At 45.2% G+C, this 27,984-nt stretch overlaps 1 protein-coding gene across 1 annotated transcript; it reads right to left on the minus strand.

Annotated features, from left to right (window-relative positions):
- Positions 1-27,894, minus strand: LOC144152084 (uncharacterized). The gene is made up of 5 exons (XM_077683291.1): positions 27,728-27,894; positions 12,620-12,780; positions 11,315-11,379; positions 8,806-8,889; positions 1-521 (listed from the first exon to the last, which is right to left on the minus strand). Exons 1-5 carry the CDS (start codon positions 27,821-27,823, stop codon positions 388-390), a joined length of 540 nt encoding a protein of 179 aa, XP_077539417.1. The 5' UTR covers positions 27,824-27,894; the 3' UTR covers positions 1-387.
- Positions 27,895-27,984: the final 90 nt, after the last annotated feature.

The following is a 27,984-nucleotide window of genomic DNA, read 5'->3' on the forward strand; positions in this document are numbered from 1 at the left end:
TTAGTTGTAATTATCACCAGGTTATAGGCGTTTATTTAATGAAAACCGCTGAAAAACGATAACATGTAATGTCTACTGCAAAGAAGTCGAAACCCATCACTTCCTGCAAGTATTCCACGAGGTTGCCATTTGGATTACACAGGGACTCTTTACAAACTATTATACCTGTAATTTGTAGGAAATGCATTCGTGGCTGTGTTTGACAGCAATAAGTTCTCTCACTCTCGAAGACGGGTTTTTCAGGCAGAGAAACTCGGGGGCATGGGACTTTCTTTGTCGGATGAGGCAGCAATAAGTTATCTCACTGTCCAAGACGGGTTCCGAGGCGGAGAAACTCGGGGGCATGGGACTTTCTTGGCCAGATGGGGAAGAGAACACCGATGATTCTCAATTGTCGGTGTTACCGCCACATGTGTCCTTGTCGTAAAGCACTACTCCTTCTCCACAGATCTTCTCGTTTTCTTGAATGCATTGCTCCGACACGTTATCGACAGAATCAGTGCTGACCCAGAGAATGCACGCTGAAAAAATAAAACGCAACATAAACATGATTAAAAGGCCTGTTTCGATGCTGATAGTATATTTGGGTATGTGTAGTCAGTATTCCTAAATAGAGATTACAGCGGAACTGGCTTTTGAGTCGTCTCCTTTGAGCAGTTAAGCATTTCGAGTAGACCTTGCTATTTACTGATATACGTTTTTTATTTTTAACAACTTTAGCTGTACTTACGAAACAAATTTACAGTGCAGATATATGGGGTTCGTCAAAGCAATTCCTTTTTTTTTTGTTCCCCAAATTCAGGTTTCTGGCCAAGCCAAATCTCTCCTAAAGAATCGGTAGCTTTTAGGCTAATGTGGACTTCCATATAACTCAACCCGCATATGGCCTCTAAAGCCCCTTCTACATGGGGCGAATTTCGCTTGCGAATTCGCAGCTGTGGCGCCGCTCTTGCACAAAAACGATCTATACTCGTTGGTGTGGCCAATTTTCAAATATTTGGAAGTGTCTAACTTCTCTTGTGAACGCCGCGTAGCATTTTGGCAACATGTCGCAGCAGTGAAAATAGGAAAATAAATCGTTTCGCCGCACGGGCGGCGCCGCAACTGTGAATTCACAGGCGAAATTCGCCCCATGTATAACGGGCTTAAGAGGACTGCGTCAATTCCGTAAGCATCCATTTCTTGCAAAATTACTCCTTACACGCTTCCATTAAACGCTACGGAAATCTTGTCTGCCCTCAAAATATGGGCTTTTCGAACAGGAATGCGCTTATAGAAACCGGCTATATTCGTGCCTCATCAAAACTCTCTGGACACCACTTGTATACCTTTAGTGCCTATCACAGAACTGCGTATCCTTATGCAGAGTTATTTAAGCGGTGTAACAGGTAAATATGAGTGGCTGTTTTATACAAACTGCTATTTAAAATCAATTGGTGCTCCTTCAGAAATGAGTTAGCATCTCATTTCTATTCCTCCCAAAATTTGGCCTCGGCCCGATACGCACGACTTACCCCGCCGTTGAATATTTACGACGCGGCGCTGCTAGACCATCTCGAACACCTTGCTAGCAGTGCTTTGAACCCTGGGCGTAATTGTGGTAACGTTTGCACAGAATTGGACTTCACCATTGTTAGCCTGTCGCACTTTAAAACCAAAGCTTTTTACCTCTACCAGCCAACGTTTCGTGCCTTGCGGTACAAGGAACTCCCAACGAAGCTGCGGAGGGACGGGTGGTTTTCACTCATGGAGCACAGTGTAGATGTCGCGACGAATTTACCTCGCGTTCGCAGCGCGCTCACGCCGGCGGGCACATGGGCACGACCCGGCTTTGTCGTCTGCTTTAGCGACGGTTGTTTTGGGCCTGTTTAGCGGCAGCTTCGCGTTCATTGCGCGCTTTCTTCGCACGGCTTGATAAAATTGTTCGCTGGCACCTCCTTAGAAACCAGGTCACGACGGAATTAAGTGGGCGTACGGCAAAGATACGTTAAAGATTCCTTTGCAGGGCACGAAAACAAAATGTAGCGACCACATAAGGCAACTGGCCCTTAAACATAAATAACTACCTTATGCGCACTGCCTGCCACAAACAAGACTCCGTTTTCTAAATGGGTGAATACCAGTTCGGTTGCGTTTTAAAAGGTAATTCAAAGGGCAAAAGAACATTTGGTTCTGATAAATAGATTTTTTAAAATTTCCTCAGCTTTCACGCAATTTTTAAACTTACTAAACTAACTAGTTTAATTTATTATAAACTGGAATCACTAATCTCACATGCTGAATTGTTTCGGTGTCCGCCCTTGTGTCGCGAATTGATGTAGCCCCGAGCGACCATATCGGGATGGCTAGGTTCCGCTGTCTGACCCTTTGAATGACGCTCCTCACCGTTTTCTTTCTGCCGACGCACGTCCGGGCTAAGCGGCGGCGTCCGCCACTGTAGCCCGGCCGTGGCCTACGTTTCTGCGTTTGGGACGCCGCCCCTGGAAATCCTAGGTAACTGGAGGCAGAATGTCTGGTTTCACTCTTTGTAGAGCCACGTGTTTGAATTCAAGTGACGTCGCATGGACAATTGTTGCGGGTGTCGTTTACAGCTTTGCTTTCCAACCCCCTTCACAGCGTAGATTGGAGCCAATTTTTTCTTGTCCGGCAGCATCGGCCCATCGTTGTTGTTATTTTCATTTCTTCTTGTCTTGCCGCTCTGCACTGGCTGCATATTCAATGCGTACGAGCGGACGGGGTTAGGGGGGGGGGGGAAATCAGGGGAACAGCTGAGACAGGCGTGAGTCGGGAGCATCGGCATCCTCAGCACGTGAGCCGCGCTTCCAAATGACGACGACCTAGAAGAAAAAAGGCTGCGCTGTCGCAGCCTTTCCATCTGTGTATTGTGACTCTTGGGACAGGTCGATGTTGATCATTTAGGCCAACCTGAACAATCTATACCTCAGACGATAACAACATAAAGACGCCGCTTATAATCCTTTTTCACCGCATCCAGAATCCTACAAAACAAACAGCATCATGTTTGGCCTGTGTGCTAAGTTAAAAACTTTACCACCCTTCGAAAAAAAATGTTGAGGGAAGCGAAAACGGTTTCTAACATCAAACCTATGCCGAAAAGATGTCGAAACGTCTGTCATACGTTCGTCTAACCGTCGCTGAAAGCGCCGCCAATCGATCGTCAAGCCTTCGAAGATCCAAATCGCAAATAACAAAACCTTCAGACAAGTTTTTCTGTATTAAGTAAACACGTCTACTAACGATCTAAATGGGTACCGATACGGAGTTTATCATGTAAAGGTATATATTGTACTTCTTCGTGTTCCATGCGCGTATTGTCTGATCTGAAACCGTTCTTTCTCGCGATTGTCAAGAAACCGGTTTTACACGCGCGGGCCGTGTGTCCACAGATGTTATCAAAGCTATTCGTTCAACCAACCTGTCTATGGCGAAATGCATCAGCTTTTGACAGAAAGCCATCCGTCCCACTAGAAAAGCTTTCGTTTTAAAAAAACTGTAGTCCTCGCAGATGTTGTTGAGCTAATAGGTGTAAGTGTACGCTCAACCGGTACTTTACAAGTGCCTGTTGTTTGTTGAGCTCGCCTGCATTGCCACCTCGTCAATCGTGTTTTTGACGTACCTTCTTTTCAATCCTCTCAGCTGAACCCATTTGAGTGTATAAACGGGGGGGGGGGGGGGGGGGCGCTTTTCGTCGTACCATGGTGTGGTAGCGTCCGTCCTGTTCCTGTTAGGAAACTCTACGACTGCATAATATGCAACGCAATAAACTAGTTCCAGAAAGGCTTAGAGTGGGTTGTTTGTCAATTCCTTAGAGCATAAATACGTCGTTTGTGAATATATTTGCTGTCATGGACAAGCTTAGTCCTGCAACAAGGACCTTTAGTCTTTTACTTGGTAATGAAACACCATTGTATTGGAAGCTCACAAAAGTATATCAAGTTATTCAACCCGCCACCTTCAAGAAATATGCGATAGGGTAGTGTACATGTGTACATTACACCGTAACAACAACTTCACCAATCGAGCAACAACGCGCCGCCCTCAGGCTGGTCACTATTTGACGGCTGGCGAGCACCCTGAGCCTGAAACTAAAATCGAACGTTTTGCCCAATGAAGGATGTGCATTTTCGCTATGTATACTTTGTCACCCTTTTTAGCAGACATTTCACCTCTTAAGTGAAAACTCGACAAGACTCGCAATCAGGAAAAATGATATCCTAAAAATTGAGAAAACAAATAACGAGAAGTTTGCACGCATTTTTCGGAAGACAATGCCGTCTCACCCAATGAAATGAAGGACCTCTGAACATTAAATAGCCTGTCTTGATCTCCGAGTAAATGAGCCAAGCAGTAATTTGAGATGAAGTCAAGTTACTTTTAATAAAAAGCGGAGCGACTTGATACATTCTGTATAAATACCCCATACTATACAGATGACCTCAATATTAGTTTAATTAGAGCTATGATCGGCTGTGGAAAGAGAGGGAACCCTGATAAAAAATGGCATTCCTCATTAAGCACCTCGAGTGAAAATCTCAATAATTCTTGATTATCTACATGGACGGCAAATTAAATCTGTCAGAAATTTAAGAATTCTTCAACAAGAGAAAATTTGACCACCTCTAAAGATATTTTTGCAGTTCATAAAAAATTTGGCATCTTTATCCTGCAGACAAACAGAGCGAAGCACACACGGTGTTTTCATGTTTTTGCAGATTCCGGCACCTTTCACCTGATGCCACAGCTGCAGTTGTGCCTCAGAACAGTTGCGGATGTTGATCAAAACGCTGTTTTCCCTGCCTTTCGTTTTGGTGGATACAGGAGCAGGAAATGGCGCCACAGCGAATCCCTCTTCCAGCCACGTCACAACCATGTATTCAACGTGTAGTTAAGTTACCTGTGTCTGATGAAACAATGAAAACCCCGCAATACTACATGAAGTGAAAATGGCCTATCCAGTTTGCCGATTCAGGAGTACAAAATGTGTGTTTAATGGCCGTACTTGCGCTTTCCCTCAACTGTTTCTAGTATCAAATTTATCACCGACAGTGCTAATGCACAACCATGCAACAGGGCTATACTTGGAAACCTTGTTTAGATATTTGCAATGGGTTTGTAGCTCGCACGTTACAATCTGGAGTTAGCTCTTCCTTTTTAAAACTGTGCTATATAAACAATATCCAAGGAAAATGTGTCCTCAGTAGGCAATCAAACAAGTGGCTTCCACTTTTCTAGGGCAGAAAATCCACGTAATCAGCTCGACGTTCCTTGTAATAAAGTAAACAAATGGATAAAATAATACCCGCAATTTTTCTTCCATCAGTTTACGCCAACTTTAACTCCCTTTAAACTCTATTAAGAAAGATCATATTGTAAACTGCTTTTCCTGTTACAATACCATTACTTGTTGTTCCTGCCAAACATTGAATATTCCAGTTCTAAACTGCCTTGCATCTCACCTCACAGTACGTTATCTTTGCGGGGAATCACATTTAAATGAAAGCAACCGCCGCTTCCGTCAAGAATTGCGACAGAGGGGTGATTAGAAACTTCCAGTAAAAAGTTCTAGTAAAATGGTATTCCTTTACGAACTGGAAATGTTTCACGGTTTCGTGATCACCAAAGTTTGGCACATCTGTGCACAACAAGAATCCATCGACATTTCCAATGGGTTTATGTACGGCCGCCTAAGTGTGCCCTCCACCCTATCCATTGTGCCCTCCACTCTTTCCCTGCGCTTAGTATCCGTACTGGTTCTTTGAAGCGTACTCAAAAAACCTTGCTGGATTTTAAATTCGATAAATGTGCTTGATTGATCAATCTGCGAAATTATTTGTCGATCTGTCTGGCGAAATTTTGAAAGAACGCTTGATCACATATTATATAGAGGCAAGACATTTCCAAACTACAAAACAGCTGGAATCCATTGCATATATCGCGATGGTTCACAGAGATACCATGGTGGAATATTTGAGGCAAAGGACCAGGGTGTCATTCCGCGCGAAACGTTTTCAGATTTCAAAACGAATCATCACCCCGTCGGGTAATAAAATTGTGGTATTGACTGTGTGAAGAAAAATATAACGAAGTATTTCGCTCCAAAAAACTTGTTCGGAGGAGTGTTCTCGGTAAAATATATTTAAAAATAGACTTGCGCTGGACACGTAGTTAGGCTAAATGACAACCGGTGGAACTCCAGGGTGACAGAGTGGCTACCGGCAGAGCGGTCTAGAAAAAATCCCGGGCAATCTGCACTAACGTGCAACCTCGGAAAGAGCGAAGCATGCAGTGTATAAGTGTTCTCTTGGCAGCTGGAGTTTTTGCCAACGGAGATGAAACCGTTGGTTGTAGAGGTATAAAGCTTTGCTGTAACAGTCTCTTGTCTTTGAAGCACGAAGCTCTTTAGCCCGAGGCGTAATAAAGTGTCCCGGCGTGTTTTTAGTACGCGTTACGAAGCGCGCACGCGCGAGGCGTAAACTGGTGTCCTTGTTTTTTTAGCACGCGTTACGTTCTAGCGCGAGGCGTAAGCACGTCTTTCGGTGTTTTAGTGCCGCGACTACATGAGACTACGATTAGAACGACAATGATAATTAAAAACTTTATTTTGCCCAAACTGTGGCACGGAAGGGTATTTAAAGGAGCGTTCTACTTTACTTCCCCGTCTGATAGCTGGAAGGTAGCCCGTGAGCCCTACCGGCATCTCTGGCCAGTTGGACATGGCTGCGTTGAGTCTCTTGGTTCGAGCTGAGCAACACGGCCACCCATTGCTTTAGAGTCCGTATCACTATTGCCTGCGATGTGTAGTGTGGTTTCTGTGGACAGGCCCCTACGATGTGCTGCACGTTAGCTTGTTCCGAGCACCATCTACATTGCTCTTTGTAAAGGTCTGTGTATCACAACAGGAGACCCCATCAGTCCCAGCCCATAAGGGGCTTTGCCCCTAAAAGACAAGGGTGGCTGCGGGCAATGTGTTTTTATCAAGAGTGAAAAGAGTTACGGTGACTGTGAATGCTGACTACAGCATTCCAGTCTGAAGAGTGCTGACTACAGACAGCCACAAAAAAGAAGAAAACGAATCATGGCTACATGGAAACGACAGCGGCTGATGGAATTTTCAAAATGAGCAGGTACGAGCCCACTATGAGTGAAACAAAGCCGAAGTTCCTGTTTCAGGTGACCACTGGTCTCGGCGGAGTCGGGGATAGCCAACGCGTACTGGGATCGCATCTTCAACTGACCAAAGCTCAAGGGAACGGCCCAGACCGGCACTTTCACCGCACCCGCTTCCCAGAACACGGTGCGTTCTCCTCCGAGTCGACCCGTCGACTCATTCGTTACAAAGCACGAGCAGCAGTCTGCACCAACAACTGTGGGAAAGTTTCCCTTCCATTCAAACTCTGAACAGACAACTTTTGCTTTCACGCTTGCGTTTTGGTCGTAGCGCCCTTGCGTCCGCTACAGTGGTTTGGAGTCCTCGCGGCCTTGTAACCGAGCGAACGAAGAAAGCATCAAATACAGAAGAAAAACGAAGGAAAGTGTGGCGAAAGTGTGAGGGGGTGGAGGTATACCGAGCACGCAAGAGACAAGGTGGGGGTTGGAGACACGTCGCGGGATGATGCCACATTAGCGCGTGTCGTCGTTCGTTTGACGATGACGCTTTCTCTTCCCAAGACGCAGTTCGTGGTCACTTCACGAGACGCATATAGCGATCACCTCTAGAGACACATTTTGTGCCACCGGCTTAGCGGCTCACCATCGCTCACATTTGTGCGGGAGGTTGAAAAACGATTTACAACAACATGCTCGGCGGCGGTGAAGCGGTGCGACACAACGACAGAGCAGCGGACGCCGTCGTGCGTTCGCTCATCCGGCGATCACTTCTTGAGAGCAGCAGCTATGTGCCGTGACCGACAAGACTGGAGTTCGCGCTGCGCCCAACTTTCGCATGAAGGTGTACAGTAATCGCAGACGTTTTTTTCTTCTTCTGTGCTTCCCTCTTACCTTTCAAAATTGCAAGGCTGTAAATCCAATGCACTATTTTTTTCCTGAGTTCCGTTCCTACGCCTCTCCCGCCTGAAGGACTATACAATTCTTCAGAATAACAAATAACATTTAAAATGTTCCATTTCATTGTTCCGTCATATGCCATCCTGATTGCACCCAGGCGTTAATTTTTTGCTTTTATTTCGCCCCAACGGTGCTTGTGGGTCAGTTATTTTTTTGTCTTTTGCATGCTGCCATAGTGTCAGAAATGTTTTTACCCTGAAATTTTATTACAAAGTTTGTCGCGGAATTTTTACTCAAGTAAGGTTTAATGTAAGGGGGTAAAGACAAAGCCCACTTGAACTAGCCAATAGAGAAAGATTCGTTATTTAAAACAACTTCAAGTAACACATCTCCCTGCGACTCGTTTTGTCCACTTAGGAGGCAATAAATGTTTAATCGCCCAGAATAGGATCTCATGAGTTTTAACACCCTTTTTCAAAATAGTAATTCGCCATTGGCGACGTCTATATCTTACGCCGTGTGGGGATGACAAATCACAAATGTGCGTAATGTTTTTCTCAGAAATATTTATGTATGATTAGTACCTTCCTCATTCCCAATACGCGGCTGGCATTTAGTGGACATACCTAAGTGAACACTTTTGAACTTTTTTGCCGTTGCTTTTTTTAATAAATGTTAGCTCACAGAAGAGGCGCGATTTCCAAACCTAGTTCTGCACATCAACGCGTGTCTGGCGAACAGGCGTATATAGGGCAGTATATATTAGTACAAGCTTCTTACCGTAAGTCTTATCTTCGCGTTTCAGTATGAAGCAGGTTTTTTCGTCCGTGAAAGGTAAAGTTGCTGTCCAAACTGTCTCTGGATCTGAAATACGTAGGATGTGGACGCTTTCCAATTATTGGTAAATAATATCCATGGCAAAATAACTCATATATGCACCGTTGGCGGAATTCCGCACAAAATACACTTGAAATACATTTCGTGTAGACTGAACGTGACAAAAATAGGTTGATCACATCATGTGATGCCACACGGTAGAAATTACTGAAACAACCCAAGAGAACTACACCAATCTGTTTTGATTACAAGATAAGCCATGAGAAAAAAAGATGGAGAAATCGTAATTCGGGTTTTCATAAATGCCAAGGGCATCTAAAAAATTTCAGAGGGTGAGGAGTCGCTTGCAACGGAACGTTTAGATTGGCCGTGACACATTTTAATGACGCCTGAACAACTGCTTTCACGTGCTGGAACGATAAACGTACCTACTTATGCTGTGAAGAAAATTCGACAAGTTCGCAGGCCACGTAAATTTACTAAAGCCTGACCGTCTAAGCTATGTGGGCGAGTGAGGTACTGAAGTGGCGCTTTCTTAACCTTACAGGGCACTTTAACAAACAAAGGTATATATAGTAACAGCAGATCTAGTGATGAATTTTTTTTTCTGAGGGGAGCCACCGAACGGTTCGAATGCAAATTTGCGCAGTTTCTCCTACGCAAGTTGTGCGCGCGAAGAGGATCTTCGCCTTGATTTTTGTTGCCTTCAACGTAAGTCGGGGGACGTGTCGTGACGTCTGCGAGGCGTGTTATTATACCCAGCCCTCTATCTTTAGGTGATATTGCATAACGCTCTCTTTAAGCCGTCCGACGAACAAAAAGCTCGGAAGTATTTACACGTTTCAGCTTTATTAATCGCTAAATCTCTTAAACGCCTTTGATATTAAATGTAGATGTTTGATACGTGTGGGCAAATATAGGTAAGGGACATGTTGCATGGCTATTTTTACAAAAACGAAACCACTGCACCGAGATAAGTTTTCCGAAAAACAAAAAATATCGGTCACTTATGAAAACCTCTCAGTAATTAGACGCATGATATCTATTCGAAGGTATCTGCGTATGTTCGCTGAAAGTAGGGATATGTCTTGTTCTCATCCTTTCAGCGTCTGCAAATCCCTTCAGCGTCCTGCAAAATTTCCTGCGGCTCAATTGTCAAAAACGCATTTTAGTTTTATTTGAAGAATAATTCTTTCTTTCTCAACACCTGCTGTTTCTGCTGTGAATGCTGAAGTTTACTGCGCATGGTCGGGCGGGAGACGGGTGTCTCCAAAGCTCGCTCCATTCAGCTACTTGCGGTGCTTCCCTTGAGAACAACTTGACTTAACGGAGACAAAAAACATCCGTTGACCAAGTTGGGACCATACGTCCACAAAAGTGTTTTTAAGCATTCAAATACTGACTTCCTCTCGTGACTACTTGTCGAAAATCCACGGTCACATTAAAATATTTATTTAGCACTTTCACTATTTAGACGCCGGATTTTCGGTAAAATAATTCGACACAGACGTGTGCTGATGAAGACCGTACCCATGCATACATGGGTTCACAATAGCACACCCTATAGCGTCATGGACAAGGCAAAGCTGACAGGGCAGAAAATACAATATTTTGACTATGAAAAATATTTATCAATATAACGCGAACAAAAGTGGAAATTCGGAAGCTCGGTCCACCAAGAAAAATCCTGTTTGACTGTGTTGTCCTGTAGCAACACACCTTGTATTTTGGATTTCCAGAACAGTAATAAAAATGTTTTCCCCATGTATATTTCAGTTCGCCGCATATCTACTAGATTTGGTAAGCAAGCACGGATCTTTTCTGAGGGATTCAAGCAAGATCGAACAGGACAAACCAAGCGGCAACATGGTGCTAAGTGGACACAGCGAGCGCATGTATGTAGTATAATGTATGCTTACTGCCAAAGGAATGATGTGTATATCAACCTGCTAAAATAAAACATGTGTAGAACGCAGGCACCTGGGCATTCGCAGCCACTGCTACTCCAGCGAACTTGACGCCCGTCTTTTTGGAGGCACCTACTGGTACTGATAATCTGCGCAAGGCTTTCACATCAAGACGCCAATTAGAACAACCTCTAGGTAGCATCGCATCCATCGCACACTCGACGTTGACGCATTATACAAACAAAAAACACACGAAAAGAAGGCTTGTGGGTAGCAGCTGGTACAACTGCTGCTAGTGCTGCTTCTGCCAGTACTGCTGCGTCGTATATGACGATGATAGCTCTAAAGCGTCCGATTATACTTTTTTGCCTTCGACGTGTCGGAGTACGAGGCGCTAAATAATTCGAAGGAAGTGAATTTCTAGTGAATGAATGTGACCGTGCAACAACAGCCAACGATGTCAGCTTTGGGTGCATCATATAATATAATTTGATCCTGAATTCTCTCGATTGTGTGGCTATAAAGATATATTATTTTGTGCTCACCAGGAGTGCTCACGACCTTAACCTCGTAAGGGGAATCGCCAGCCCTTATCTGGTCAACAAAGGTTCTGTAATAAAGAAGATCATGGTACTGAAGCGTGCGTTATTGCAGTTTGAACTAAAATTCAATTATATTGACCTGTTGATTGTGCCTAATAAAAAGGATATGTAGATTACTGAACGCTGTAGTCTCTTGTAGCATTCAGTTTTATAAACTGCGTTATTTTTTTGCGTTCTTCATATTTTTTAGTTGCGCTACAGTGGTTGATAATAAAAGTTGCACCGCCCTGCGCCTATGACGAAGAGAAATGTTACGAATTCCGGATGATGAGTTTGTTGTGGCAGTGGGGGATGCCATAAATATACATGCCACTTCTCGCTGGGCCACACGCAGGGTAAAGCTTCGCATTTACTCACAGAGTTCTCCCCTTGTGCAACATAGTAGAGCTTCACAACTAATTCACGCACTGCTTGCATCGGAGAATAAAAGTGCCGCTACAGCACTTCGTGATTGCAAAATACTGATAGCATAAGTGAAATTAATTACAAAGCCCCAAATACAAAGAGATCCAAAAAGCACCCGATACAAAAACATTTTCTCAACTTTGAATTTTGTTTTCTGGCTTCCACATCATCCTAGATGAATGCATATTACATGCTTGTACTTTATTGTTGTCTGGAAATCGGAGATATGATTTGTTCGCCGGAAAAGTGATGCGTTTAGGCGTAAAGGTTTTCCCTGGGTTTCTGCTTTTTAGCACATACAAAGCCATTTATCTCAACTCAATAAGAGAGAAATCTTTTTCTTCAATCGGTGCAAAAGTCCTTGAAATACAGTAAACACTGGTAAATTAAACATACAAAACAGCAGCTAGACAAAATATTAACTCTTGCGCTATGATCTAACATGCGAAACTTGGTGTGGCTCCTTTGTTATACATTGTTTGGGCATAGTGTTCCCATGTTTCCCATATTGATTGCCCGATTTTGGTACCAGTGAATAAAAGATTAGCATCGCGACAGCAAAAAAATAACTAGACGGAAAGTAACGGCTGTATCAGTGAAACTTTGTCCAAACTTATTGAAGTAACGTCACAAAGAAATAGGTTTTACAGGGAAAGCAGACAACGGAAATTATTTACGCCCGAATAAATGGCACTGCTGTGCTTACTATAGAGAATTCGCGTCGAAATAAATGGTACCCAGCTTCCCACATCTGCGGAAACGTTTTAAGCTCTACGTGAAGGCACATCACGGGCCTGCTACCTCCTTCAAAGCCTGACACAACTTTGCAAGTTATGTACATACGGGGCGGCGCTATTGTCGGTTTTCAAGTACCAGGTGTAGGCTGCTGTTTCGTCTTGTGCGTCGAAGTGCGTCAATTGTAGAGTCGCGCACTCGAGATTGGTGCCCAGCAAATCAGCAGTTGTTGAGTGTAGGGCCGTCAAGTTTGGGAATTTTTCTATTGTCTGTAAAGAACATACGTATGAGAACTGCAAAGGTCATTACAACGGTCATTTACAAGCTCGAACACCAAGAGCTGGACTGCAACCCGCCTAATCGGGAAACCGCCAGACAATAATTAAAAACTGACTCCGACCATGAAACTTTAGGAAACCAAAGACGTTTTGTGTCCCGAACTGGAGCGCTGTTCACAGTGAAATGAGGGCCTTGATTTTTTTTTTATATTGCGATAGTATACTCGTTGGCTTAAAATGATGGCCTTGATTTCTACACACTATCATTTCTTTGGGAGCGGGGCTCCCAACGGGTAGCCAAAAAACGTCTTCCTTTTTCGCAGCTTTCATGGTTGCAGTCATTTTTAAATGGTTCAAAAGCCCGGAAATTTTCACCAGGACTTTTTTTCATGAACCCAAGAATTTCGAGTAAACGCGTTCATTCGATCATCGAAGTGAACCTAACGAGACAAATTAGATTCGCAACAAATATAGCCTCATATAAGCCGTATCTCTGAGGTGCCCAAGTAAATCCTTTCCATTCAGCAAATGGGGAGCATAGCAGTGCACTTACGCACTTGCTGCCAGCGCTTTTTGATTCAGAATTCTAGAGTACAACTGGAGAAGTCCTTGCGACCAGCATAGAGAACGATACTGGCGCCACCCTGTGCCCTCGGCGAAGGCAAATGCCACAAACCCTTGATGATGAGTTCGAGGTGGCAGTGTTCGATCCTTTAAATACACACACCACTTCTCACTGGGCCACACGCAGGTTATTACTTGGCCTTTATTTACAGAGTTCCGCCTTTGTGCATTGCAGTCTATGAAGCGAATGCAAAGAAGTGGATGTTAAACTTGTTACATGACGAAGGTAGGTGAAAGGTAGACAAACAGAGCACAAGGGACAAGCGGTGCCAGTGTTTTCTCGCTATTATTCTTCAAGCGCCTTCGCGCTTCAATACGTTTTACAGCACAGTGCCGAGTTGGACAACAGCACATTCTTATCCAGAGGTGCGAATTAAGTTATAAGCAGCACCTGCAGCAGAAGTAGGGCTACAAAATAAAAATATAAAAAATAGCACCGCTTTAACTAGACTTGCAAGGCTGGAGAAACCGCGGAAATGAGAATCAACCTAGCTTCTTCTGGTTCTGCTGAGTTTTTTTATGTTTCGCTAGGCTTTGATCAGTTTTTTTAGGTTTAGCGATGTACTTGCTAGGCTAGGCGAAGAATTGACAGGTGACGCCAAGTTAAGCCAGAATTTAGAAAATCTAGCAGTGGCGTATCTCGGCTGTGCCAGTATATACGTAGCGTGAGCTGGTTATTCTTAACCTTCCTGCTTGTCTAAGATTAGCTTTAATATCATGCTTACTGCTGCTTCAATGACACATACACGGTATACGCACTATGCGACACATGTATATTTCTCAAGCGGCTCAGGCGCAGCGTTCAGAATCGCCCCAGAGCTAAGCTGCTTCCACAGGCACACGCAGTGTTGCTGCGACGCACGAGCCATCGGTTCCATACCCGGCCACCCCTCGCATGATCATCAAGTAGACCGGGCTGCCCCGTGCGGAGCTGAGGTCGGCGAAGACGCTGGGCGCGTGGGGTGTGTGAGATACGCCGGGAAGCGAACAACGTTCTAGGCAAAGCGTAAGTCACTGCTCCTCGCGCATGCGCACCACTGCTCTCCAGGAGCCACGCCAAACTGCTCTACCTCGGCCAGTGGAGTTCGGTCGCTCCCCGCAGTGATAGCCGATCCGACGATGAAGAAGCTCGGTCGACCCCTAGCACCACCGTTTCTCCGTCCTTGTGCCAGTAAAACAAGCCGCACCAATGCTTTTTGCGTTTTGTTGCCCCAGAATGACTATCACCTTTAAAATGGCGCAGTATGGGGGGCTCATACGTATATGTCCATTGGGCTCACACTCGAGCAGGCGCGGAAGCCGGCTTCACTTTTCTAATACCCCATGGGCAGAGGCACACCGTTTAGAAGCTATCCAGTTTTACAAAGAAACTTGTTAGTTTCTCGTTGGTCGGAGAATTCCGAGGCGTAAACAAAAACCCCAAGCAGGACCCAGCAGCTCCTGCCAAACCCGCGGAGCGCATGCGTCAGGCTCATCAGGCATGCTGCATAGAGCTCCGTATTCGTGTAAAAAAACCACAAAGCAAGCATTCGAACCTAATGTTGTATGATAAGGTGCCGGTGAACAATGGTAACCCTTCACCCCACGTGTTCTGATAAAGGTTAGGTTTTCGATGATGATGGTTATAGTTTTTTGGCGCAAGGCCAGCTGGGGCAAAGAGCGCCAAACAAAAGTATCTAAAAGAAAATAGCGGCTACTAAAGCCAAAATAACAATAAAATCAACTAACGGCAATGGTGATGGCTGGTGTATAGGGCCAGATTTGATTATGCGTGATAGGAAATGAGGTTTAAAAACTTCACGTCTGACAAGTACTCAAACACACGTTTCACGGAAACCATGGCATCGTCACCCAGAAACAGCGATGGATGTAGGGGAATATGTTGTCTGTAGAGTTCTCTGAAGTGTTTGCGTCGTGTAGTGTCGAGTGCCTTCCATTCAATGAGGATGTGTATCACGGATAGGCCCTCCCCCCACCTGCTACACAGGGGTCTTGGAGATCCCGTGAGCAGGTGCGACTGCGTTGCATGCGTATGGCCTATCCGTAACCTAGCTAAGGTAACTTCAATGTGCCTGTTGTGTGAGTCAGTAGTGTATTGTCCCAAGTGTGGTTTTATTACGTGTAGTTTGTTGTCTGTCTGTTTGTTCCAGTCTGCTTGCCAAGTTTTACGGAGTTGTTGTCTAATGTGTGGCTTGAGGTCTGTGTAAGGTAGTGTTGGCATGTCTACTGTGTTTCGGAGTGCAGAATTGGCGGCTATTTCATCCGCCACTTCATTACCGCCAATGCCAGAGTGGCCTGGCACCCAACACACCGTCACCCCAAGGTTTGAGAAATAAGCTACCATAATTGTTTTGAAGACAAGATTAATGACATGGTTTTTTTATGACTTTCCGGATGATAATGCACGGACGACGCTCAGCGAGTCTGTATAAATGATGGATGTAGGAATATGATGTTCAACTATGTGACTTACAACCAGAAATATGCCATATGCTTCTGCCGTAAAAATACTTGTCTTTACATTCATTGTCCTACATGCTTCGAAATTGGGACCATGCGCAGCACAAGACACTGCAGTGAACGTTTTAGATGCATCGCTGAAAAACTCTGCAGCCCTGTATTTATTCTGCAGATGCATAAAATGCTGCAAAATCCCACTTCTTGGTGTCCTGTTCTTATTGTATTGTACGAAAGACAAGTCACATGCCACAGGACGAAGATGCCATGGTGCTACAAGATCAGTGTGAGATGATTTGAATGTGTCTAAGAGGGAGACGTCAAGAATAGTCACCTCGTCCCACACTCTCTGCGAGAAAGGAACAGCAATGGATGGGCGGTTTAAAAAGAGTTTAGTTGTGGACGTATCCTTAAAAACCGGTTTAAAGGGATGGTTATTCATTGATGAGATTTTGGAGGCATATAGGAGGTCAACATAAGTTCGCTGGTACGCTAAGCACCATTTGTCGCACTCTGCATAAAGACTGTGGACAGGACTCGTACGGAACGCCCCACAAGACAGGCGAAGCCCCAAGTGAAGCACTGGGTCGAGCATTTTAAGTGCTCTTTTTGTGGCTGGCCCATACACAACGCTTAGGTAGTCCAACCGTGACCCTACAAACGCGGCATAAAGTCGAAGCAGGAGTTGTTTGTCTGCACCGTACGATTGGTGAGACAGGACTTTTAGAATATTCATTGTTTTTAGGCATTTTTGTTTGAGTCGTTTTATGTGGGGTATGAATGTGAGTTTCTCGTCAAACACCACACCCAAAAACTTGAGTTCTCTTTTTACTGGAATCGAGTCACCAAAGAGTTTTACGTCGGGATCGGGCAGGATGCCCCGCCTTTTTGAGAATACAACGCAGGTACTTTTAGAAGGATTAAGTTTAAATCCATTTTCATCTGCCCAGCGAGAAAGTTTATTTACCCCAAGCTGGACCTGACGTTCACAAATGGATATGTTACATGATTTGAAAGATATTTGAACGTCATCTACATACATCAAGCAGGATATGGTTGGCGGCAGTGCCTTTCGGAGAGAGTTCATCTTAACTATAAACAAGGTGCAGCTCAATACGCCACCTTGAGGCACGCCATTCTCCTGCACGTGAACGTTTGAAAGTGCCGAACCGACCCTGACACGAAATGTTCGTTCAGACAGGTAACTTGAAAGAGTATTCAGCATGTTACCTGTCACACCATAGGATTTTAGGTCTGCAAGAATGCCATAACGCCATGCCGTATCATAAGCTTTCTCGATATCAAAAAATACGGTCATGCAGTACTGTCTGTGTATAAGGCATCCTAATGTAAGATTCCAGTGCAATTATTTGATCGTTTGTGGATCGCCCTGCCCGGAAGCCTGCCTGGCAGCTCTCGAGAAGACTATTGTACTCAAGAAAGTACCCGAGCCTACGGTTTATCATCTTCTCGAGGAGCTTGCACAGGTAGCTTGTCAAAGCAATGGGCCGGTAACTGGAAGGAGAGGAAGAGTCCTTCCCTTCTTTTAGGAAAGCCACTACTATGGCCTCCCTCCAAGAGCGAGGAATGTGTCCCGAAAGCCAAATCTTGTTATATAGGTGGAGGAGTGTTAGAAGAGTGTCTGAGTGTAGGTGCTGTATCATTGTATATGTGATGTTGTCTGGGCCTGGAGCTGAGGGCTTACAAGTGCTCAGAGCGGTCCTCAGCTCATGAAGTGAAAACTCCGAGTTATAAGAGGAGGTTGACTTATCATTATCAAGTAAATACTTCTTTTCAGCCAATTGTTTGTGTTTCATGAAAGTGCTAGTGTAGTGTGCTGAACTGGACACGTGTTGGAAGTGTTGTGCGAGTGTGTTAGCCTGGTCTTCCAGTTTGTCCCCTGTTGGACTAACCAGGGGCAGGCTGTGTGTCTGTTGTCCTTTTAGTTTGCGTATTCGTGTCCAGACTTTGCGAGAGTCAGTGTAAGAGTTTATGGATGTTACGAATGAGCGCCAACTCTCTCGTTTTGCCTCACGGCGCACACGTTTTCCCATCGCCTTAGCCCTTTTGAACAATAAAAGGTTTCCCGACGTGGGGTACCGGCGCAGGATACCCCACGCCTTGTTCTGGGCCTCTCGCGCCCGCCTACAGTCCTCATTCCACCACGGCCTCCTCTGGTTGCGCGGGGCACCAGAGGCGTGGGGAATAGACTTTTCGGCGGCGTCGAGGATGTGGGCCGTGAGGAGTTGGGCGGCTTCATGTACGCGTAGGTGTGTTATAGATGTGTAGTGTAGTTTGGAGATTTCTGTACATGTATTCCAGTTTGCTTTTGCTTCATTGAATCTATCATGGGAAGGTGAACTCGTAGGGCCTTTGTCAATGTATGTTAATGAAGTAGGGACGTGGTCACTACCGTATGGATTCGTGTCCACGTCCCATTCTAGAGACGGAAGAAGTACTGCCGATCCTATAGTCAGGTCAAGGTGTGAGTAGGTGTTGTGTCCTATATTATAATATGTTGGCTGTTTCTCGTTGAAATGGCATGCTCCCGACGATGTTAGGAATTTCTCAATGAGGCGACCCCGGGCATCGGTGCGGGAAGAGCCCCAAAGAGAATTATGTGCATTCAGGTCGCCTATCAAGATGTAAGGTTCAGGCAACTGATCTACCAGCCCTTCGAAATCTGAGCTCGAGAGCTGGAAGTCAGGCGGTATGTAAAGGGAGCACACTGTTATCAATCTATTAAATATTATTGAGCGAATCGCAACAGCTTCAAGGACAGTGTTTAAGGGGATGGTATTACATGCAATGCATTTTTGAGCGACAATAGCCACACCGCCCGAGGAGTGTGTGCATCCATCTCTGTCTTTTCTAAATACTATATACTTATTCAGGAAGTTTGTGTTTTTGCTGCTCAGATGAGTTTCCTGCAGACACATTATACTTGGTTTCTTGGTGTGCAGTAACTCATATACATCGTCAAGATTTTTGATGAGGCCTCTACAGTTCCATTGTACAATATTTTCCCTTCCCATTATTTGCAATAGCGACTGGAAATGTGTGAGAGTGTGTGTTTATGTATCGTCTTTCGGGGCTGTGACTCTTGGTTTTTTTGGCTTATCGGATGTCTTGGACGATGGTACCCGTTCCTTCCGCTGCAATGCAGACAGGTAGGGTACAACGTCCATGTCTTGGCTGGACATCCTCGGAGTGCCCAACGGATTGGGCTCCTTGGACCTGGCACCCTGGTGGTTTCTGTTTTCTGCAACCGCCACCACCGATGCCATCGGCACTGCCAGAAGTGGCACAGGTGGTGCGGCAGGGGCGGGAGCTGCCGGGGGCTCCCCCATCTCCATCTCCTCCGTACCCTCACTTGAGCTTTGGGCAGGTGGAGGAGAAATGGAGGCAGCAGCGCCCCCAACTGACTGAGTTGCCACCACAGCCACTGCTGACTGAGCAGGCGGTGTGGTAGCGGGTTGGGCCGCCGGAGGCAACCCGGTGGGGGGCGGGGGCGGGACCAGGTCCATTCGCGGTACAGGGTCCCCGCCGAAACTAGACGCCGCTCCGCCCCCCGGGGAGCTGCGTGGGCATACCACCCCAGGGGGAAAGAGGCGAACCTCTTTCGCGCCTCTGGGAAGGTGATGTTTTCCGTGAATTTGACGTTGATGATTTTCTTTTCAATTTTGAATGTCTCGCAGGCTCGCGAATACGCGCCGTGAGGTCCTTGGCAATTCACACAAAGCAATTGATTAGAAGGACAATTATCAGAGTTATGACCTTGTTGCGCGCACTTGGCGCAGGTTAGTTGGCCGCGACACGAGTTGGTATCATGCCCGAACCGCTGGCACTTGTAACAGCGCCGCGGATTCGGGATGTACGCTCGGACAGAGCACCGGATGAATCCTGCATTGATATGGTCTGGAAGAGTTGAACGGTCGAATGTGAGAATGATGTGCCTGGTAGGTATTTCCTTATTATCTCGTCTTATGGATATCCGCCTGACTGCCGTCACACCCTGATTTCTCAGGCCTTCTAGAAGATCGGCTTCCGTCTCGTTTGCCAGATCTGACTCTGAGATCACGCCCTGCGAGCTGTTGAGGCTGCGGTGGGGCGTGACCTTGATGCCAAGATCGGCAATACGGGTCTGGCTCAGGAGACTTGTGGCCTGTTGCTGGGTGGTGACTTCTACCAGCAACTCTCCAGTTCTTTGCTTTTTGGCTTTGTAGTGTTTAGCGATTATTCCTTCTATGAATTTTGTAGTCAGAAAAACGGACATTGAGGCAACTGGTTTGTCTTTTTCAAAGGATTTGATAATAAAGAATCGGGGATAGTTATCAGGTTTCGGGAGAGTGAGAGTTGGAAGGGGTGGGTACGTAACATCGGTGCGGCCCCTTTTCAGGGACCGATCGGGTTTACGGGTGGGTTTTGATTTATCTATATAGCATTGGAAAAAAGTAGGGGACGGGGGTACTTTCGTCTCAAACCTTATCCTAATAGCTTGAGAGGTCCCGGAGCTCCCTGCCTGGTGAACAGACAGAGAGCCCATCCGCCGGAGCTTGACCTGGGCTCCGACGGCCACCGTTCGTGGTTTCTAACCCTCCACCTATAAACACTTCGCCACGGTTGGATCCAGCTTATGTTTGGGGGCTCGGGGTCCGCGGTATCGCCAGTACCGTCACCATGAATACTCAAGGTGCCCCGTGCGGGGCAGGTTAGGTTTTCATCTGCCCTAAAAAAAGTAGGGGAATTGACGTCATTCGACCGCAAGCGAACGTATCAGGCTAGGCAGGATCCCGCAGTTCTCGCCCAAGACGCCCAGAGCATGCATGACGACCCAGCATTTGCCGCCAGAGAAGCTGAATACATGCGACCAGCGGGCCGAGAAAACAAACATTTCATTCACTCTCCCCTCATCATGTGTAGTGGTTTACAACAGGTGCCCTGGACATCCCATTTCGCAGGGTGGGATGCAGTCCATGTTTTATCTTGATATTTTTTGCAAAAGAAACCGTACTAAGATCAAACTTTAAAGGCTTCATTGTTTACACAGAATCCATGCAAGACCGAAACTTCCTGTAGCAGAGTTATTCGAAGAGGGTGATTGATAGTTGGATCAGGAGTGCACATGGAGGAGAAGAGGAGGATAAGGCTGAGTGACTATGAGAATTAACGAGCCTCCGCTCAACAGGGGATGATTGGCGCCGTAGTGTGGAGCTCCGGATAATTTTGAACCGCTGGAAATTAACGTACGCTGAAATCTAGAACACAGCAGTTTTTTCTTTTCGCCTCCATCATAAATGCGGCCGCCGCGGCCGGGAAACAAACTTGTGTCCTTGGGCTCAGCTGCACAACGCCTTACCCCATGATCCACCGAGGTGGGTGAGGCCACACTCCTGCAAGAAGATCGAGCTTCTGTGCACTAAGGTCGTGTCCTGACGACGCCTGAGGCAAAGCTACAAGCAGCAGGCAGCATTCATACATTGAGATCCCGCTGCAACGCAACGTCAGCGGTTCGAGAAGGTATAAAACCACGGAACGAAAACCATCCGGTCTCCTGGCCTGGGCCAATTAGACTTTCACTCTCTGCGCTTTCGAGATATCTGGGGGCTACGTACTCTTCGATCGTGGTAGCTACCACTGTTCTTGTACGACAACACCTTACCTGGAATGAGTGGCATCAGCACCGCAACAGTCACAACCAGAAAGTCAGCGGCGACGTATAACTCAAGCGGGATGTAGTGGCAAGCACACCATCCCGGAAAATTTCCCTTCATTTTATCGGTGACATTTCAGCGAAGCGCGCCGTTAACAGTTTTGCGTCCGATAGTGTAAATTTCCGTCCGCGCATATTAAGTGTTTTTCTCTGCATCAGTTATGCCCGGTTCATTGACGTGATAATTTTGGCGAGCATGCAGGACTCATCATTGTTGATCACCTGCCAACATTTGAAAATCAATAATGGTTCAAAATCTCTGTGCCCAAAAGAAGCGCTAGGATTCGCAGGGAGGCTGCGACGCATGTGCATAAATGAGCAGCTAGGAAGAACCCAGAGAAACCAAACTAGAGTAGAACTTATTCGAACAAAAAGAAAGCTTGCCGAATTGTCCTCACAGGGTGCAGTTATCGTGGTGGACTGTACATGATATTCAGTATCACTATGAGCCCTAAAGGTTGGTCCAAGAAATGGACTGCACTATTGGCTGAAAAACGCGACAAATTAGAGGCTTACCAGCGGTGTTTTGAAAGAATAGCCAGAGGGCCTAACTCAAAAAAGTAGGAATGAGCTACGGTCTTGACTATGTGAATGACACTGAGTGCCTTCGGGCAACTGCCAGCGCGAGCCTTCACTCAACACGACAAAGTAAAGATTTCTCTCCATTAGATATTTTTTTTGCTGCTGAGAGCGTCGGAGCGACATTTAGTTAGAACAAATCAGATCAGCACTATGTACAGTAACGACGCAGTTCATAAACTGGTATTGTTTTTTGGTGAGGGACTCTCGTCCTATATAGTTATCGCTATAGTTATATACTAAAGCTATAGTTATCGCCGGCACAAAGCGGCACTGCGGGGTTTTCTCGTCGTAGCTGATACCCCTCCCAATCCAGCTTTGATTTTTAATGACGATAGTCTTTCTTGGGCTACTTGAACCCAGAAATTTTGGTCTCTCTGTATGTCTGTCTGTGACTTGATTCAGCCTCCCGACCAAAGCAAAGTGGATATTGCGCGATAGTCTTATATGCTTTCAGCCAAAGGTAAACGTCTAAGCCCGGTTTATATGTTCATATTTGTAAACTTTGTTGAACAGCAATAATACATCATGCAAATATAAGACACGAAATTAGTACACAAGGTTATTTGCAGGGTTCCTTTATTAAAACATTCACGGATGCTTGGGTTTTCGATAGCAAATGATATTCTACATCTACTGCAGAATAAGAAAAATCACGCCACCACAGCAACAAAACATGATGATGATGATGTACTCAAAGATCTTGGCAGGCACCCACAATGAGGGATTGGCCAGTGCTTAATCGGTTGTTCCACTAGCTACGTTCCACGTTCTCCTTTGAACGAACCTGGGGCACGTCCACGCGGCTCTATGAATCTTGATGTCGGCTGCCACGATTCACGCGCGTCACCGCTGTACTGCAGAGTTGGCATTGAGAAACCCGGCGTGTAGCCGTGCAACGCGGTCAACTCAGATCGCCTCGATCAAACTCATGGTGTGTTTACGTAGGGATGAGCGCGACTTTAAAGGAACAGCACGAGAGAGGAGCGGGAAAGCAAAAGGAGCCATTTCCTTGGCAAATGTCTACACAGACTGTCGTCTTTTCACGACATTCGCAACGAAAGGAGCAGATACGCGGCCAATTTTTGGCTTTCTTTTCAAAGTTGCTACCGATTGCTTTCATTGCCGCAACTGAATGAAAGCTGGCGACAGAGCTACACCACTGTAATTGACGTAATTCCGGCGATCGACCACGCCAATACGGGGAAAGAGACAGTTTCTGGGTCAAATTTTGAAGTTCTATAATGAGCCAAGATTAGTAATTTTTGGCTGCGGAACTTTGCGAACTTCTAATCTAAGTACTCAGTGTGTTGGTTGACTACGTTCTCCAAGCATTTAGGACTTCAAAAACAGTTCAAAAAGGGTTGCACGGACCCTTTAAATCTGCTGTTGGTTTAGACGGTTGCGGATCTATCGTCAAATACACCGCACCGATGAAACTTCTAAGGCAAGTGCGACATGCTGGTACGCAGCACGTCAGCACTATGTACAGTAATGACGCAGTTCGTAAACTGGTATTGTTTTTTGGTGAAGGACTCTCGTCCAATGAACATAACCATTCTTTTCCCTTTTTCGGGTTTTTTTCGGTTACTAAGAATGAGAGGCTTGGGCAAGCGCCCTTGTTAGCCATACTCTCACGCAATAACGGCATCTTGCCTAGCCACTCTCATAAATGCTACTTGGGAAAAGACTATGCTCAAATGTCTCCGTAGTAGAGATCATATGTTGCAAACACGTCTCTATGCGGAAGGCCACCACACTTTTGTTAAGTTCACCTTTTCCAGTTCAAACAGTCGGTCTAAGGCAATACAGGTTGTTAGTGCTAGTCTTGCAATAATGGGGACCCTAATATGAATGCAACCCAGCGCGAAGTGGGTCCAGAATTGTTTTCAGCTCAATTAGTCCGTTTTGCTGAAGGAGATCTCTGATAAACATGGTTCGTAGTGATTCCTAGTCATTGCTATTGTTCCCAGTCACAGATGACTTTTCTTCCTTTGAGAAAAAGAAATTTGTGTAGGCCTTCCGTCGGTCGTTTTTAGGACCATTCGACCATTATGTTTACCGTGGATGAAGAATTGTAGACAAGGATTGCTATTATAGCTTGGAAAATAAAATGGATAGAGTGCAAAACTTTCAGTAACACCCTGAAAAAAGTGTGGAATAAACTCGTTGATTTTTGCTACGAATTACTGAAACAAAGCAAACAATGGTGCAGGAACTGCTAATATTAGACAGAACATAATATTTCTGGCCAGTACCTAAAGACGATTTAATGACCTTTGGTCACATACTACAGATCGACATATACCGAGGTCTGTAACAATGGGGATCACTCGTCAGTCATCTCCATCGCTATGCCCTTGAGGCTTACCTGCACTGCGGGCAAAAGAAGGAGTTAAAACCAGTGTCGCGCCTGTACGCTGTGGGCGGCAGTGCCATCTCTTTCACATTCTAGTTCTCTAAAATCTCCCAATTTCCTCTGGTGCATGGACGTATAGAAACACCCTTATTAGGGGGAATGGTTCTACGCCCTCCCTCACAACCACGGCAAGATTGTCAAGCAACCACACAAAACCGGCCTTGAAATGGCGCGGGTCGACACGCTGACACTAATGATTGAGTAAAAAACCATTTATTACCACCTTTGCCGCAATTCCAGCATTATATATGTCACCTACATCATCACTGACGGCTAAAACTTACACCGATGTTCCAATCCCCCCCCCAAAAAAAAAAAACAATATCAATGAAAATTTCACTCCTAAAAGCAAAGTCAAGGGTATTCGTGAATAAAGGATACGTGTGGAAATGAAAAGTTCCGGCATGAGGTTCACACTTGACGTTCTGGCGTGTCATGTAAAAGCAGTTTACGGGTTTCCCATATTTGTGGTCTAGTGTGAAAACAAAACCATTCATTGAAACCAGCAATAATACCATTTCTAGAACGCATAAATGGGCATGCGGATTTCGCTAGCACTGCGATAAACAAGCAACTGAAATACCCAGAATTTACAGCAACAACACCAATGCAATCTGGACAATTTTCGTGTCTTCTGAAAAATGTTTGTGGCTAGTTGTCTATGTACATTACCAATAGGAAAACATGGAACTGTGTTTTCCTATGACGTCACACTGCCCACTACGATCATAACTACGATCATACGATCATAACAAGACAATTTGTCATTACTGCATAGCTAAATTTATTCCCGAGAAACGCAAAAAGGTTTGGAAACACACGCCTTGGATGACGCGTGACATAATTCACTTGAACCGCAAAATCAAAAGACTAAAAAAGAAGCGGTCTTCTACAGGACTGATTAGAAACCTACAGAACAACCTTCAAAACATGATAGAAAGCGCCAGAAATTACTACTTTAATACTTCACTGCCAAGCTTTATCAAGGGCGATCCTAGCAAGTTTTGGAACTATATAATCGAGAAAAAGAGACCTGTGTCCCAAATAATCACCGATGGTACAACCGTTGCTGATCAGAGAGACATTGCTCAGCACTTCAACAAACACTTCCACGCTGTTTTTTCTTCTGCCGCTACATGTGTGTCTAACGATGCAATATCCAATTCATATAATGTAGATTTTATTTCCTACACTGGTGTTTTTTCTTTGCTGCTCAATTTGAAAACCAAAACTTCCTGTGGCCCAGATATTATCCCAACTGTGTTCCTTCGTCGCTATGCTGAAATTCTCGCGAAATTTTTAGTTGCTGTTTTTCGTGCTTCCTTGCGATCAGCCCAATTACCGGAAGACTGGAGGATGGCCCGCGTGGTGCCTATATTTAAAAAGGGAGACCGTCTATCGATAGAAAATTACCGCCCACTTTCCTTAACTTCGTCGTGCTGCAAAGTGATAGAACATATTATATGCCACTGCATAAATGAATATTTAGAAGAACACCCAATCTTAACAAAATTTCAGCACGGGTTCAGAAAGGGCTACTCCACCGTTACGCAACTAATTACGATTATCCACTCGCTTGCTTCCGCTTTAGATAAAAAAGGCCAAGTTGATGTCATTTTTTTAGATTTTTGCAAAGCCTTTGACAAGGTGCCTCACAATAAACTAATTTTAAAACTTAGGAAAACTGGTATTCCTGAAATTTTTGTCTCCTGGATTTCACCTTACTTGACCAATCGCAAATAATTTGTTGATGTGGGCGGGCAGCACCCGGGCTGTCTTCCAGTCACTTCTGGAGTACCACAGGGAAGTGTATTAGGTTCCATGCTTTTTCTATTGTATATCAATGACATTGTAGATGTAGTTAACCCTGGTGTCCAGATTCGACTCTTCGCGGATGATTGTATCCTGTATAAAAATGTTAATTCGGCAACTGATCAAGACGACCTGAACAATAGCCTAGGAAACATTCTGAAATGGTGTGATGAATGGGGCATGATTCTTAATGCTAACAAGTGTGTGTATCGTCCTGTCACTCGTAAAAAAACAACACTCAAGCATGTGTACAAACTAGGTTCATTGCCGCTGGAAGAGGTGAATAACTATAAGTATTTAGCCGTGACACTAACAAATAACTTGTCCTGGAACCTTCACATCAACAACGTTTGCTCTTCTGCCTTCCGAAAGCTTTGTTATCTAAAACACAAACTTAAAAGTGCCCCGCCTAGCGTTAAACTTTTAGCTTACGTAGCATTAATAAGACCCAAGCTCAAATACGCATGCACCGTTTGGGATCCGTATACTGAAGTTAACATTCATAACCTTGAACGAATTCAAAGAAAAGCTGTGCGGTTTATGCATAACAAATTTTCCCGAACTGATTCACCCTCCGAACTAGTGAAAATTACCGACCTACCTTTACTCAAAATTCGAAGACAGCAATTCAGACGACTTTCTTTCCCTACTCGTAGGTAACAAACTAGCACTCGACCCTTCACTGTTTGTATCGCCCTTGACAACAAGAGCTACCCGGCACCGCCAACCCCACGCGCTTACTCCTTACTTTGCACGAACTAATCTTTTCAAGTTTTCTTTTTTTCCACGCACTATCAGTGAGTGGAATGACCTAGCCACAACAAATGTGCTGTCATAAAGTGGTGTATTGCTGTTGAACTGTGCTCACTTGTATCGCCCACCCTGCTTGGACCTAGTGTCCTCAGTATATTGTAAATAAACAAAATAAAATTATAAATAACTTAGCTCCGAAGCCGTAAGCGTATTCTTCCCGAATCTCATATTCGAATAAACTGAGCAACAAAGAAGTTACTATCTTTTTTAAATGCCTCGAGTTACCTGTGTAAACCCAGTCCACTAAACTGAAATCAACGCTATGTTATTGATGCAGGCACAGCGTGCACTTTTCATTACAACATCCAGATGTCCAGTTTACGCCGAAAACGTAAATGCGAAAATTCAGCCCTAGAAGAAACATAGCTGCCTTAATTTGATCTTAGAGTTTGCTGCAGACGGAATATTTTTTGCCGCTAACTACGCTCACTAGGCACCAAGGGGGAAAGGACAAGTAGAAAAATTGCAAACGCTTTTCGTCAAGAAAACAGAAGTATTGAATACAACAGATCTACTTCTACCTTTAAGACATCCGCATCGCCACATTTGGTCACCACGGCTCTCAGGAGCAAAGTGCATAACGCCACATACGGTAACTTCTTCAGGGCAAGTGCCATATCTGTGATGTCTGCCTGCTGCGCTGTGTACTGCTGCCTACAAGCTTACTATGACTGTCGGTTGGACAGCTGCCCTCGCCGCTCGCTATATAGCATGCTCTGCGGGGGCCTGCGTGATTGTACAACGTGCAACGACATCCTGCCTAGCGAGATGTCCAGTT

This window comes from Haemaphysalis longicornis, unplaced genomic scaffold (assembly GCF_048455015.1).
Source record: "Haemaphysalis longicornis isolate Haplotype H1 unplaced genomic scaffold, Haemaphysalis longicornis Haplotype H1 scaffold_9, whole genome shotgun sequence".
NCBI lineage: Eukaryota > Metazoa > Arthropoda > Arachnida > Ixodida > Ixodidae > Haemaphysalis > Haemaphysalis longicornis.